General features: G+C 43.1%; 1 protein-coding gene across 1 annotated transcript in view; it reads right to left on the bottom strand.

Annotated features, from left to right (window-relative positions):
- The window catches only part of LOC136334285 (cytochrome P450 3A12-like), a 37,845-nt gene extending 24,484 nt beyond the window's left edge, over positions 1-13,361 (bottom strand). Inside the window, exons 1-4 of the mRNA XM_066274317.1 lie at positions 13,134-13,361; positions 9,046-9,139; positions 7,166-7,218; positions 2,995-3,094 (exon numbers count right to left, since the gene is read on the bottom strand). Coding sequence (XP_066130414.1) covers positions 2,995-3,094; positions 7,166-7,218; positions 9,046-9,139; positions 13,134-13,204 — 318 coding nt within the window. The 5' untranslated portion in view covers positions 13,205-13,361. The remainder of the gene's footprint in view (positions 1-2,994; positions 3,095-7,165; positions 7,219-9,045; positions 9,140-13,133) is intronic.
- Positions 13,362-14,784: the final 1,423 nt, after the last annotated feature.

The raw sequence follows: 14,784 nt of genomic DNA, 5'->3' as shown, positions 1-14,784 counted from the left end.
TAGTAATGAGACCCTCCAGGGTTCTGCAGAATAGAAAAGGATTCTTGACAGATAGCCAGATAGTCTTGGCAAACTGTATGTAGCTTCAGACCAGTTATACTTTTACTTAAATTTATAGCACAAGCAACTTGAAAAGCAAATGTCTAATACAGTAGGGTTTTTAAGATAAAATAGTTAACACTTAAAAGATAAGGAAACTATTTGACGTTAAGAAAAGAAATAATACAATTACATGGAAATCCTTTTCTCTTACATTTTCCCACTAGGGATAGGAGACAAAATGAAGAGGTCATTCTATTTCTCAGTTTGGTACTGCCCTATCAAGCCAACCTGCTTGAAACTTTTCTTCCATTTTTCCCAACAACTATTTTTGTTTTAAAATAGACATCTCTAATAGACACACATGATATAAAAATTTTAAAAATCACCCATTACGAAAGAAGGAAAACTTCCTCAACTTGATAAAGAGCATTTACAAAACCTACAGGTAACATCACATTTAATGAGAAAAGCCTGCAGTAACATCACCTGGTGGAGAAGGACACTCCTGCCACCATTGTGCCCCAAAGGAAATAAAACTAGACAGCTATCCACACTCAAAAATAGGTCTACAAGAGTTCAGTAGATCACTCAACAACAACTATACTAACGGCAATTTGCCTTTAGAAAGAGACTGGAATATAAAGGCTGGATATCACCTCAAGTGGCTTGTTGTCTCCTACAACTTCACAAAATGCTAGACATCTGGGATGCTTCAGCAACAAGTAGGGCAAAAAACCCCTGAGAATAACTGCACAACTGGACACGGAGAATAGTTTCCTATTGCCTGCATCATCTCACCCCCAGGCTGGCACTGCTCAGTGCCAGGAGGAAACTCCCCAGCCTGGGACACTTCCCCTTGCTGGGAAAAGAACAACAGGGTGGGGGACAATTCTCCCCCGCCTTTCAGGGCAGTGCACAAATGTCCTGCGTTGGTTTCACTATACCCTCTCCACCAGCTTAGAGGAGAAGTCTAGAGACAGTTAAGAGCAAAGAAGAGCAGGAACTACCAGTATTGGCTATGTGGCATGAGGGACCATGACTTTTTTGTGTGCTGTTCTGCAGAAGACCCCAATAGCCTTTGAGGCAGAGGAAGCTGATAGCTGGCACAGACACTGAGAACCCCCAGCAGATTTTAGTGCTGAGAGCCCCACAGGTTTTCACATTCGCAAATTCCAGGAGTCTGAGTCCTGCCCAACCACACTGCACGTACTAGTCCTGCCCCAACTTGTGCCCCAACTAATGCCCGTAGCCTTAGGATCTGTGCCAGCAGTCGGCTCTGGCCTCTGTGGCTGGGCATGTGCCTAACACTAGCCCAGTGTCCTGCAGATTCTCAGGTGCCTGGGCATGTGCATAACACAAGCCCCATCCCCTAGAGCCAGCTCTGACTCCTGTTAGTGGGTTACGTTGCCACATATGCCCACAGCTAACCTCTGCAGCCACACCCCTACATCCTTTCAGCCTTAACTCTAGTCACCAGCAGTCCTCACGGCTTACGCATGTGATGGAAGATAGCTGCTAGAGCTACATGAGTGCACTCTGACAGTTCAGGCCCTCTAAGCTACTTATGTGCCCACAGTTGGCCCCAACCCCTGTCACTGGAACCATATCTCACCACTGGAAATGTGTACCTGCCGTTAGTCCCAAGATTTTGTATATCACCCAATCTGGGCCACCACTGCTACCTGCCCTAGTGCCCAGGAGCCAACCACTGGACCTGTTGATGCTGTTGAAAACCCCAACAGCCCCCGAAGCCACCAAGGACCATCCACAGCTCTTGCTGTCAAGGATCATGCAGTGGTTATGTTGTGAACCCCAGCTACCTGGCCAATATTACCCCCTATTCCTGGAGTCACTATACACCCACACTGGCTATGAGAGAAGAGAGAGGGAAGAGGAAAGGGAAGGGAAGAGAAGCAGATGGTTGCTTCTCATGTGTGCCCTGACTGGAGATCGAACCTAGGACGTCTACATGCTAGGCTGATGCTCTATCCACTGAGCCAACTGGCCAGGGCCAAAATAAAAGACAGACTTAATTGTAAAATGTAAACATATATAATGTTTAAAAAACTAAGAGAAAATCTTTGGGGCCTAAGACTAGGGGAAGAGTTTTCAGAACAGGCACTAAAGGCATAACTTATTTTAAAAATTAATAAATTGGGAACATCAATATGAAAAAATATATTTGCTATGCTAAAGACCCTGATAAAAGGAAAGTAAAAGAATAGTAAGAGGGAGCCTTATGGTGATGGCATAGTTCTATATCCTCTACATACATGATAAATTTTTATAAGCAACACACACACAAATGAGTGCACATAAAAGTGATAAAATTTGAATAAGCTCTGTGGTAGTACCCATGTCAATTTCTTGCTTTGATATTATGTGATACTATCGTTATACAAGACATTATTATTGGGGGAAACTGAATAAGGGTACACAACATAGGACCTACCTGGATATTTTTCTTGGCAACTTCCTGTTAACTTATTATTCTTTCAGAATTAAAAATAAATAAATAAAAATTTAAATTAAAAAAAAAAAGAGGCCCTGGCCGGTTGGCTCAGCGGTAGAGCGTCGGCCTGGCGTGCGGGGGACCCAGGTTCGATTCCCGGCCAGGGCACATAGGAGAAGCGCCCATTTGCTTCTCCATCCCCCACCCCCTCCTTCCTCTCTGTCTCTCTCTTCCCCTCCCGCAGCCAAGGCTCCATTGGAGCAAAGATGGCCCGGGCGCTGGGGATGGCTCCTTGGCCTCTGCCCCAGGCGCTGGAGTGGCTCTGGTTGAGGCACAGCGACTCCCCGGAAGGGCAGAGCATCGCCCCCTGGTGGGCAGAGCGTTGCCCCTGGTGGGCGTGCCGGGTGGATCCTGGTCGGGCGCATGCGGGAGTCTGTCTCCTCGTTTCCAGCTTCAGAAAAATACAAAAAAAAAAAAAAAAAAGAATGGGTTCTACCTACCCGCCGGTTTGTGAACACAGCATAGCATTCTTTCACTAGAATTGCTTTGATCATGTCTGGATCGGTGATAGCCAACACAGGCTGTTGACCATCATAGAACCTGTGCCAGGAAAACAGAGCTGATTAATTTAACGAGCCAGTTTCTGCAACTGGAGCCATTCCTGGAAGTCCAAACTCCATTCTGATATTACATAATCCGTATTCCTAGAGATTGTGGTTAGAAATAACATTGAAACATTTGTTAAATCCAGGTGGTACCCATGTACATGGGTATTTCTTATGCCATTCTCCACAATTTTTTGTATGTTTAAAATATTTCATAATCAAAAAGGAAAATAGTATAGTATATAGCTGAAGGCAAGTAAATTATCTGAGAACAAAGAAATAGAGTTCACCTACTCAATCACTGCAAGATACAATTTTGAAGATATATCAAACGCATAAAAAATGCATATGACATACCATGTGCAGTCTTTGTTGCAGGGTTTTTTACAATCTTTTTCTTTTTTTTTATTTATTCATTTTTTTATTTTTATTTTTTTATTTATTCATTTTAGAAAGGAGAGAGAGAGGAGAAAGAGAAGGGGGGGAGGAGCAGGAAGCATCAACTCCCATATGTGCCTTGACCAGGCAAGCCCAGGGTTTCGAACCAGCGACCTCAGCATTTCCAGGTCGGCACTTTATCCACTGCGCCACCACAGGTCAGGCCTATTTATTCATTTTAGAGAAGAGAGAGAGAAGGGGTGGAGGAACAGAAAGCATCAACTCCTATATGTGCCTTGACCAGGCAAGCCTAGGGTTTTGAACTGGCAACCTCAGCATTTCAGATCAATGGTTTATCCACTGCGCCACAAGTGTAGACATACTGATCACAAATACATAAAAATATGCCTGCAGATAAGAAAGACTTGGAATACTCAAAAAGATACAGTAGAAATATGAATGATTTCTTTGTTTCCCTAAAATTTGTTTACTAGTTAGCAAATCCTTTAAAAAAATATTTTAACTACTATTAAAGAGAAGTCCTTGATAGAATAAAGGTTAGAAAAATTTAAAACAAAAGGACAAAGAGAATAAAAAACACAAAGGAGCATGTACAATTCATTAAAATATATTTTTTCTTCTCATTACTTATACTTATTCTTCTATTTTTTTAATTTTTAAGTGAGAAGCAGGGAGGCAGAGAGACAGACTCCCATATGCACCCCAACTGGGATCCACCCAGCAAGCCCCCTATGGGGCAATGCTCTGCCCATCTGGGGCCACTGCTCTGTTGCTCGGCAACCAAGCTATTTTTAGCATCTGAAATAAGGTCATGGAGCCATCCTCAGTGTCCAGGGCCAACTTGCTCCAACTGAGCCATGGCTGCAGGAGGAGAAGAGAGAGATAGAAGGGAGAGAGGGAGGGGTAGAGAAGGTCCCTTCTGTGTGCCCTGACTGAGAACTGAACCTGGGACGTCCATAAGCCAGACCAACACTTTACCACTGAGCCAACCGGGCAGAGCTAGTTATATTCATTCTATAAGTGATCCTGAGTGGGTCTCCAGCCCCTGAAGGCAAGTAAGTACATTATGGTGGGTGACATCTGCTAGTAGCAGGGCCATCCCACTTTTGACTCGGATACCATACAAAGCTATCTATTTTTGTGTGCTATATTCCTATTTGGCTTGATCTCCTGACTGGTTTACTATAAGTTTAATTACATGAGGATTACTCATGTAAGTTTAAATACACTGTTCTCCAGCATTTTTATTTTTTACTATAAAGCCTTTTCATTAGCTAGAACAAAATAGGATAATTTCCATACTTATTATTTATTCCTTCTCTCACTTCACAGAGAATTTCAAATGTTTTGCGTCACATATAAAACTAAAGGAGAACCACTGCACTAATGTTGCCTTTTTCCAAAGGTCTTCTAAAACTCAGAAGGTTTAAGTGGGTGTCAACTATATTTAGTGTTGAAGAGGTGATATAAATTATTGAGGTTGCACCGGTTACAGCTCTCCTGCTGCTCTCACCACACCGCCAGCAGCTCCCCCTGGGAACAGCTGCTGCAACTGGCCAAGACCACTTTACAAAATCCTCAAGTCCATCGACCTGCCAGGAAACAGTGTGGTTTAGAAATATCGTGCCTCTTCATAAGAACAGGCATATAGAGCAATGGAACAGAACAGAGAACCCAGAAATAAATCCGCACCTTTATGAACAATTGATATTTGACAAAGGAGATAAGAGCATATAATGGAGTAAAGACAGCCCCTTTAACAAATGGTGCTGGGAAAACTGGACAGCTATCTGCAAAAAAATAAAACTAGACCACCAACTTACACCATTCACAAAAATAAACTCAAAATGGACAAAAGACTTAAATGTAAGTCATGAAACCATAAGCATCCTAGAGGAAAACATAGGCAGTAAGCTCTCTAATATTACTCGCAGCAATATATTTGCTGATTTATCTCCACATGCAAGGGAAATAAAGGACAGGATAAACAAATGGGACTTTATCAAACTAAAAAGCTTTTGCACAGCTAAAGATAATATGAACAAAATAAAAAGGCAAACCACACAATAGGAAAACATATTCGACCATATATCTGATAAGGGGTTAATAACCAAAATTTATAAAGAACTTGTGAAACTCAATACCAGGAAGACAAACAATCCAATCAAAAAATGAGCAAAAGAGATGAATAGACACTTCTCCAAAGAGGACATACAGATGGACAATAGGCATATGAAAAAATGCTCAACATCACTAATCATTAGAGAAATGCAAATTAAAACCACAATGAGGTATCACCTCACACCAGTCAGAATGGCGCTCATCAACAAAACAACACAGAATAAGTTGGATGTGGAGAAAAGGGAACCCTCCTGCACTGCTGGTGGGAATGCAGACTGGTGCAGCCACTGTGGAAAACAATATGGAGATTCCTCAAAAAATGAAAAATCGAACTGCCTTTTGATCCAGCCATCCCACTTTTGGGAGTATATCCCAAGAACGCCACATCAGCAAGTCAAAAATGAGAAATGCACCCCCATGTTTACGGCAGCATTGTTTACAATAGCCAAGATCTGGAAACAGTCCAAGTGCCCACCAGTGGACAGTGGATTAAAAAGCTGTGGTACATATACACAGTGGAATACTATGGGTCCATGAAAAAGGAAATATTATTTTTTTGTGACAACATGGACGGACCTGGAAACTATTATGTTAAGTGAAATAAACCAGGCAGAGAAAAAAAAATATCATATGACCTCACTCATTTGAGGAATCAGACAAACAATATGAACTGAGGAATGGAATAGAGACAGAAGTGGGATCAAAAGATCCAGAAGGAAAGCGGACAGGGGGAAAGGGGATGATAGGGTGATAGGATGGGATGAGAGCAGAAAAGTAAATCCTGGAGGGAAGGGGGAAGGTCATGACAGGGAGGGGGATGGGGGGATGTACTGGGAAACATGGGAGAGGGGAGGATGAATTCGGGGGACACTAGAATCTATGTAAATACAATAAATTAATTTAAAAAAATATTCTGCCTCTTTTCAAAGTTAGTACATCAGAGTAGATAAAGCAATACTTGTATCAATACAAACTAAACCTCTAGTGAAAAGTTTTGGCTTAAACATCCTTTAAAACACCCAAACTCCAAGCTTACAGAGAAAGTTTTTAAAAAGCTGAGCAGATGTGGTTTCCCATTCTGCTTCCCTATACCTTCAGTCCTTTTTCAAAAGGATGCAACAAATCCAAATATAAAATTATGGATTTGGGCTTCTAATTAATAGTCAGTCCTGTGGGGAGGGTTATGATATGCATTTATGAGTATAGAGTAGAAGGGTCTGAAATAATGCATTTTATCCAAGTAAAGCAGACCTAAGGAAGGAAAACTGGAGAAGAGGGAATAATGAGACACTGGCCAGAAAGGGACGCCATGAGTCCAGGGCCATCAACATCGAGAGAGTAATAACAGCCTGCAACTCCCCAGCTTGATTCTGAATGCGAACCTGGACACCTGGTGACATCGGGGATCCCTGCTAGGACAAGCCTCCAAAAGCTTTACAATAGCTGACTTCCTACCAAGAGGCTCTGGGCTGAGACTGTCCTCCACACCTTTGGGGCCCTTGTTTCAACAGCAAGTCTATCCAATGGGAGTTTCCCAAATACTTACCCCCACATATTTCCATACTTTTTAAAACATTCCTGGTCAAAATCCCATATGCCCTACAAAGAAAAACAAAATTAGATTATTAATCTAAATGTTTTGAACCATAACTCTAACTGGGACCAAAAGAACTTGAATCCCAGGAAATTAAGATTACTTTCAAAGGCAGATAGAGGGAAATGCTTATCCAGAAGTGTCTTGGGGAACAGAGAGAATATAGAGGAGATATTTGAAATGGAGAATTTTAAATCTTGCATTTTCACCAAGTAGTATTGATACTTGACTTCTCTCACCTGAGACTAACTCCTTGTCTTTCTGAAGGGTTTTTGTTGTGCATGTGCTGTCTCTAAATTCTCATAACCTCCTCAACTATTACCTCCACAGACATTCCAGAACTGAAGCTGAGGGAGAAGAAGAAAGACCTGCACACTCTTTTACTTCCTTGTTAAGCATCTTTTTCATTTATCTCTTGAGCCCTCTCTAGAGTTCTAGCAGAATTAGGAAGTTCAAGACACCAGTGACCCTTTTTAGTCTAGCAGATTCAAAAAGCCTAAGGCATGTTTGTTGAATGAGAAAGCAAGTGCGTGAATGAAAGAATGGCAGTGACTCACTTCCCAGTTTTCCAGCTCAACACAGGAATGAGGGGGAAATGCCACCACTCCACAAGGACAGAGGAAACTAAAACTCTCCGAGTTTTCACTTCAATAACTTACCAAAGAAATCTTCCTGTTGCTGAGTTACAGCTGTAGTATCTTATTTTTGAATGTGCAAAAAACATTCCAGAAATATGGATCTGGGGTGCATCTATAAAAAGTTGATCTGGGAAAGGTGAAAAGGAAATGATTGCCTTTTCAGAGGCAAAAATAGTGTGGGATTTTGTGAACTAAATGAGGCATTGAGGACCTCAACTGGCAGAAAGAGAATCTGAGAAACAAGCCTCTAGTCTGCAGGTAATAAAGGTCAGAATAATAATCTGAGGCAGAGGCGGTGTGTGAGCAAGGGTTTGCCTATTGGCTTTCCAGACGGGAGCTGGTAAGCCTCCGTCCGGGGGGCAGGCCCTGGGCATTGCATCAGGACTGGATCAAGCACAAGGCTTTGCCAAAATTCGCAGCCCATGAGTCACTGAGTTCATTCCATTCAGATAAATTAAATTTTTAATAATTTTGTCAAATCATCTCTTTTCTAGTGATTCCGTGTAAGCAATTATCTGAAGTTGAGGAAAAAAAACACCGTCTTGTCTCAGTTTTACTAACTCCCTTTCAGACTCAGCCATAGGGCAGAGAGGAAAGCAGAAAGCTCTTGTTCCATCTCCAAAGTCCCTCCCTCCCCCCCAAAGATGTCATGGGAGCAAGGGGTGAGTTGGAGCCATGGGAATAAATGCTGGGATTGAGTTCAGGTATGGATATGCAAATTACCCAATGGCAAATTCGTGGGCTGCCTACTCTAGTGAAGTTTCAAAGAAAAACAAAACAAAACAGGCTAACAGCCTCGTAATTTAAGAACAGGAAAGTCTGACTCCAGAGTATCCAACTTCATGAGGCGCTACCAGGCCCCCTCCATGCTTTTCTCCTAATACTGAGTACGATGATGTCTTCCTGGGAATCTGCACTGGGCAGGAAGAAAATACTGCTCGTGACGCTCACAGCTGGAACGTGAAGTCCTGTCCTGAATCAGCCAGAGAGCTCGGCTTCCCATGGAGGCAAAACCTGAGGCTCCTAACAGCTGACAGAGCCCTGGGGTAAACCCCGCCCTGTGCTGGGCGGGGCCTTTGATGCCCTTTCTGGACAGTGTGAAACCTCAGAACCCAGGAGGTCCCTTTTACTATGGAGCGCAGCTGGGATTTGTAACCACAAAGAAGCAGAAGAGGAAACTCAAACAACACTCACCTTCCGGTAGGACAGAACAGTTCCAAAAAAGGGCAGGGGTGTCGGCCCAGGAATTCCCAGCTTCTTAAAACGTCCATGTGTGTAGGTCCCATATCTTTAAAGTGAAAGAGAATGACATGGGAACAGAGTACATGCTGGGGCTGGCCAGTCACTGACTCAACTGGAACAGTCACGCTAGGGAATTAAAAACTACGCGGTAAATTATAATAGTAACTCCAACAGCAATAATTACATTCACTCATCATCTCTTTTTCTACTTCCACTGTGAGACCCACAGAAAGTAATGAGATTACATAAAGCAGCTGAAGACTGCATGGACCCAATGCCAGAGTGAATACTTGATCAGTGTTTCCAATGACAGTGCTCCTGAGAGGTTCAGGCTGGAATTCTTTTATGAGATTCACCCATGTCTATTTAGTAAGTTTACTCTTTAATAATGTTGGAAATTTAATTCTATATAGAAAAAAGAAAAAACAAAACTCTGCTCCAAAGATGAGATTTTGCTTAACTTCATCCCCTGCATAAGAGTTACTGCAAGCTTACTAAGACATTGTCCTGACAGTTTGCTCAGTATTTAAGCTTTTCCTTCCCTCTCTGCCCTGACCCTGTTTTAGAATCTGGTTCTTCTTAAATATATCATCATAAAAAGGCCTTGAAATAGCTGCAGTGATCTTATTTCTACAGAATTGACACTGTGTTTGTTCAAAGCTCCCACTGGCCTTATAGAAATGTGAGTGCCCTTCCATTGCACCCAAATCTCTGTTATGAGGCAATCTGGCTGACTTGAGCTCTAGAGAAGGGTGACTGACAAATATGCTTCCTGAATAAAACTGTATAAAGGAACCAATAAGCAAAGAACTCATTTTCAGGCCATTCTTTCCCTTATGGCATCTAGTTCTCCAACCAGTGATGCTCACCTGCTAAGCACAATGGCAGACTCACTCATTTTCTCAAGACCGCGGGTCAGGACAGCCAGTCAGAAAGCAGTTAGTTAGTTTACTGCTTCTGTGTGTCAGCAATCTCAATATCCCCCTAAGGCGGGTGCTTCCTGGGGCAGGCCTGCCTGCGTGTGATCTTTTATGTGTCATCTGTGGAGTTTCACAATGGGGTGGGGCATTCTAAATCCCTGCAAGCCTTTCCACTCCAGTGTTACTGAGAGATGGAAGAGTGGAGGACAGAGAGAGGCCGAAGAAAGAGGCTGCTCGCAAGCATGTTGAGGAGGAAGTTGCTAGGCCTCCAAGGCACACCCCACAGATGCAAATGAGAATAGTATGGCTGAAAAGTAGGCTCTGTCTAATGGTTCAGCGTGCCCTGCAAGCACTTTCAGCCAAAAAGGGGTCTTCCAAACTTCAGTACCTTCGTGTTGATAGCAAAAGATGTGCTACACAACATAAAACTAGTAACCATGACATGCTCCAGAAAGGTGAATTAAAACCTTGTCTCCTCTTTTTTGGAAGTTAGCCCTTAAGAAAGTACAGGTTTCGAACAATCTGTATGATTTCAATAACCTTTTAGTATGTGATTTAATAAAAAAAAAACAAAACTTTAAAATACTGCATAAAAGAATTTGTGCTGAAGGACAGCTAAAGCACCTCAGCCAGGCCCAAATGGGTGTTTGATCATTCTTCCAGAAAGCTGGTGAAACTGTATTCACTGACTGTCAAAACCTGGGGTACCCTTGGTTAGTCCCACCCTAGTTCTTTCCTTTGCCATGCCAACCATGGCAAATCAATGAAACCCATTTCTGCTTCTCAACTTTCAATGTGTTACATGAACTCTCATGTGAGGCCAAAGCAATTAAGTGAATGTGTCAGCACCACTGCTCCTGCTGAGTGATCTGGCCTAGAGTCTAAACCAGCGGTTCTCAACCTGTGGATCGTGACCCCGGCGGGGGTCGAACGACCAAAACACTGGCAACCCCTGTGTTTTGGTCGTTGGACCCCCGCCGGGGTCGCGACCCACAGGTTGAGAACCGCTGGTCTAAACTCTTATGGTTCCATGTCAAGGCAGAGGGTGGGCTGGGTGAATTCCTTGGTTTCTTTCCAGCTTTCCCCTTTTTGGTGGAGTAATGTTGCTTTTGATGCAAATTAAGGAGCTAACAATAAAGGAATCATTTCTATTGCATTTACACCGTGTTGCTATAAAGGGGGGGGGGTGTGTGCTCTACAGCTACTGACTCTTGGCTGTCCCAGTGTCTTCTAAAGCCACAGCGTTGTTTATCCAGTGGTGACACCCTCTGAATGACCTCCTGTGGGGCCAGGACCAGGAGTATTTGGGAGAAATATTCTCCCACTCCATCCAGACTGCTACCTGGATGCCTCTCTTATCATCACAGCCTCACAGTTTCACTTACTCACCTGCACTGTGAGATTAAAGTAACTGGCTGGGCAGGTATATCAATATTTTAAAAGATACATACAACCTATGCCATAGAAGTATATGCTTGCACATTGGACTCATATCCCTGACATTATTCTAGTAGGGTGAGGCTATTTACACACCTTTGTAGTCACAAATCTTGAACAAACAGCCTCTTTTATCCTTCAGAAGGAACACGCTGAAAATAATCTTAACTCAGTTTTTAAAAATCTAATATTAAATGAATGAAATGAAACATTATTGTAGTTAGTTTTAAAATGTTACCAAACAGAAAACGTTGCCATACTACCCAGGATTCATAACATTTTTTTTCAAAGAATTAAAACAAAGTTTATATTTTCTATATTTATGTCATTATGATTTCCTACCCTTAATGAAAGTGAAATTGAGACAGAGGTCAAATGGGACATGGGGGAGAACTTCCCCAGAATACCTCCTCTCCCAACCTGTTCCATGATGCCAGGAATCCCACCCTTAAAAGGAATTCTTCTGCCTGACCAGGCAGTGGTACAGTGGATAGCGCATCAGACTGGGATGCAGAAGATCCAGGTATGAGACCCCGAGCTCGCCAGCTTGAGCCCAAGGTCGCTGGCTCAAGCAAGGGGTTGCTCAGTCTGCTGAAGGCCCACGGTCAAGGCACATATGATAAAGCAATCAATGAACAACTAAGGTGTTGTAACGCGCAACAAAAAACTAATGATTGATGCTTCTCATCTCTCTGTTCCTGTCTGTCCCTGTCTATCCCTCTCTCTGACTCTCTCTCTGTCTCTGTAAAAAAAAAAAAGGAATTCTTCCGCTCGCTGGATAATTTGAGTCATCCTCCTGTATTGTAACTTAACAGAAAAAAAAACATTTAAATCTAAATTGGCTTGTGGGTTTGTGCCTTTACAGGCTGTTAGCAGATTTCATGTTGGGGGGGAAATAAAGCTCTATACTGACACTAACCTTCTCCAAAGACTAGAAGAAAAAGGTGAAAGAAAAGAATACAATTTCACAATTTCTGTCCAGTTTCTTCTGCTCTAAAGTTTTCTCATTTAGGGGGAACAGTTCTGCCTGTTACAGAGGGTGGGAACTGAGTCTTAGGAGGGGATTGTCAGCGGAGAGACACAGAACAGCAGGAAGAGCTAGTAGGAAAAGAAGGGGGAACAGTCTCTAGCCTCCCATGAAGCCTGGGGTACATCCTGGCACACAGTGTAAGTTATGCCAGGCAGTGGAACGGAGGGAGCAGGAACAAACCTAGTCACACAAGGACCGATCCTTACACACACCTCTTGCAGCAGACACAGATCCTAGGAGGTGAAGATAATGAGGCAAAACCCCAGGCCACTCCCTCCTGCCTCCAGAACCCCAAAGCTGAGAAGGGGGTTAGGGTTCCACTGCATAAAAGACAGTTGTTTTTAATCTGCCTCTGCTGAATTCTGGTTAAGTAGTCTAGGTTTACCCAAACTGGCAATCAGAAAATCAAGTAAATAATGTCACCAAACCCTCCAGACTACAGAAACTGGGAGTTGGGAGCAGAAGGGGTTATTACTCCTTCAACAGATGAGGGTAAGATCAATAATAACCCCCTTGGAGTTTGCAGACCCAAAGACCTAAGCAACTTCCCCTATGTTAACTGGTGGATCTTTAAAACAGACTAGGGAAAGGGGGGCCTGATGAGCTCCCCAAGTTCAAGATTACAGAGGCCATGAGACTGGACAGTTACTCACAGATAGAGGAGCACAAGACTGGTAACTAGGAGAAGCCAGGTTTCTGTGGAAAAGCTTGGGATCAGGTCCATGGCCACTTTCCTTCTGAGAGTCTCTCCTCTGAACTTCCGTTTCAGCCGTGCGTGTTTCGCTTTGCCTGTCAGTACTCCTTTCAGCCGTGCGTGTTATGCTTTGTCTGTGAGCACGCAGCTTTCTTTTTCACCCAGCTGTGATTCAGCGGGACCGGAATGTTTACGCGCAGAGAAAGTGGGCGGGGCTAGAGCGGCAACCAGTGGAACGGCGGTCTGTGCTCCCCTGTAGGTCCCCTTTCCACCTTGATCATTTGCAAACATTGTGAAAACTCCAATTTTGACCGCCCTTGAGTTCTGTGAAAAAATCAATAAACAATTAGAGTTTATCAGTAAGCTCAAAGGTTACAGAAACTCAAGAAAACCCACTAATCTTAAATCTTTAAAATGCCCTTGACTCCATGGCTGCCTTTATAAACTAAAAAGTACTTGGAATCTTTCAAACAAGCTATGCACAGATCTTTACCCATGTAGTTGTCTTCCCCTGTGCCCCCTAGAAGGCTCCCACCCATTCTTCAAGGCCTAGTTCAGAGAGATTCTCTTCAGTTGGAATCTTCCTAACCAACTTTTTTTTTTTTTTTTTTTCATTTTTCTGAAGCTGGAAACAGGGAGAGACAGTCAGACAGACTCCCGCATGCACCCAACCGGGATCCACCCGGCAGGCCCACCAGGGGCAACGCTCTGCCCAACAGGGGGCGATGCTCTGCCCATCCTGGGCGTCGCCATGTTGCGACCAGAGCCACTCTAGCGCCTGAGGCAGAGGCCACAGAGCCATCCCCAGCGCCCGGGCCATCTTTACTCCAATGGAGCCTTGGCTGCAGGAGGGGAAGAGAGAGACAGAGAGGAAAGCGCGGCGGAGGGGTGGAGAAGCAAATGGGCGCTTCTCCTGTGTGCCCTGGCCGGGAATCGAACCCGGGTCCTCCGCACGCTAGGCCGACGCTCTACCGCTGAGCCAACTGGCCAGGGCCTAACCAACCTTTTTGAACAGATACACCCACTTCCTCCTCTGGGCAACTTCTATCCTTTGCAGACAGTTTTATTATTGTACTCCCTACCATCTGGTACCACTATGAATTAGTCTCTACACCAAATTCCCTTACCAGATTGAAAGCTTCTTAAGGGTACACTCTAGATCAGGCATGGCCAACATTTTTGCCCCCGGGGCCAGATTAGAAAGAAAACTTTTTTCACAGGCCAGACGAAATATTAAAATTAAAAAAATGTTAAATACAAAAACGATTCGTTTAAGTAAACAAAATTTTATTATGTAATTTGTTTATGAATAAATGTAAGTAATTTAGTACAACAAATTAACAAAAAAACTAATGTGATGAGTTGAGGATCTTTGCTTCACCTATTATTATTTTTAGTATCTGGCTCTGTACTTGTAGTAGCTATTCTTAACACAGCCTCCAAATGTAAATCATTCAATCTTGATCTTGTACTTTAATTGAGATTCATTAAAGAAAAAATTTGTTTACAAATATAAGTTTAGCTGAAGATTACTAAATATTCCTTAAAAAGTTTTTTTAAATTTCCATATTGTCCATTATTCAATTGCTTATAAAAATTGCACAGATGAG

Source organism: Saccopteryx bilineata, chromosome 4 (assembly GCF_036850765.1).
Source record: "Saccopteryx bilineata isolate mSacBil1 chromosome 4, mSacBil1_pri_phased_curated, whole genome shotgun sequence".
NCBI classification, from domain to species: Eukaryota; Metazoa; Chordata; class Mammalia; order Chiroptera; family Emballonuridae; genus Saccopteryx; species Saccopteryx bilineata.
This window is presented reverse-complemented; position numbering and strand designations above follow the sequence as displayed.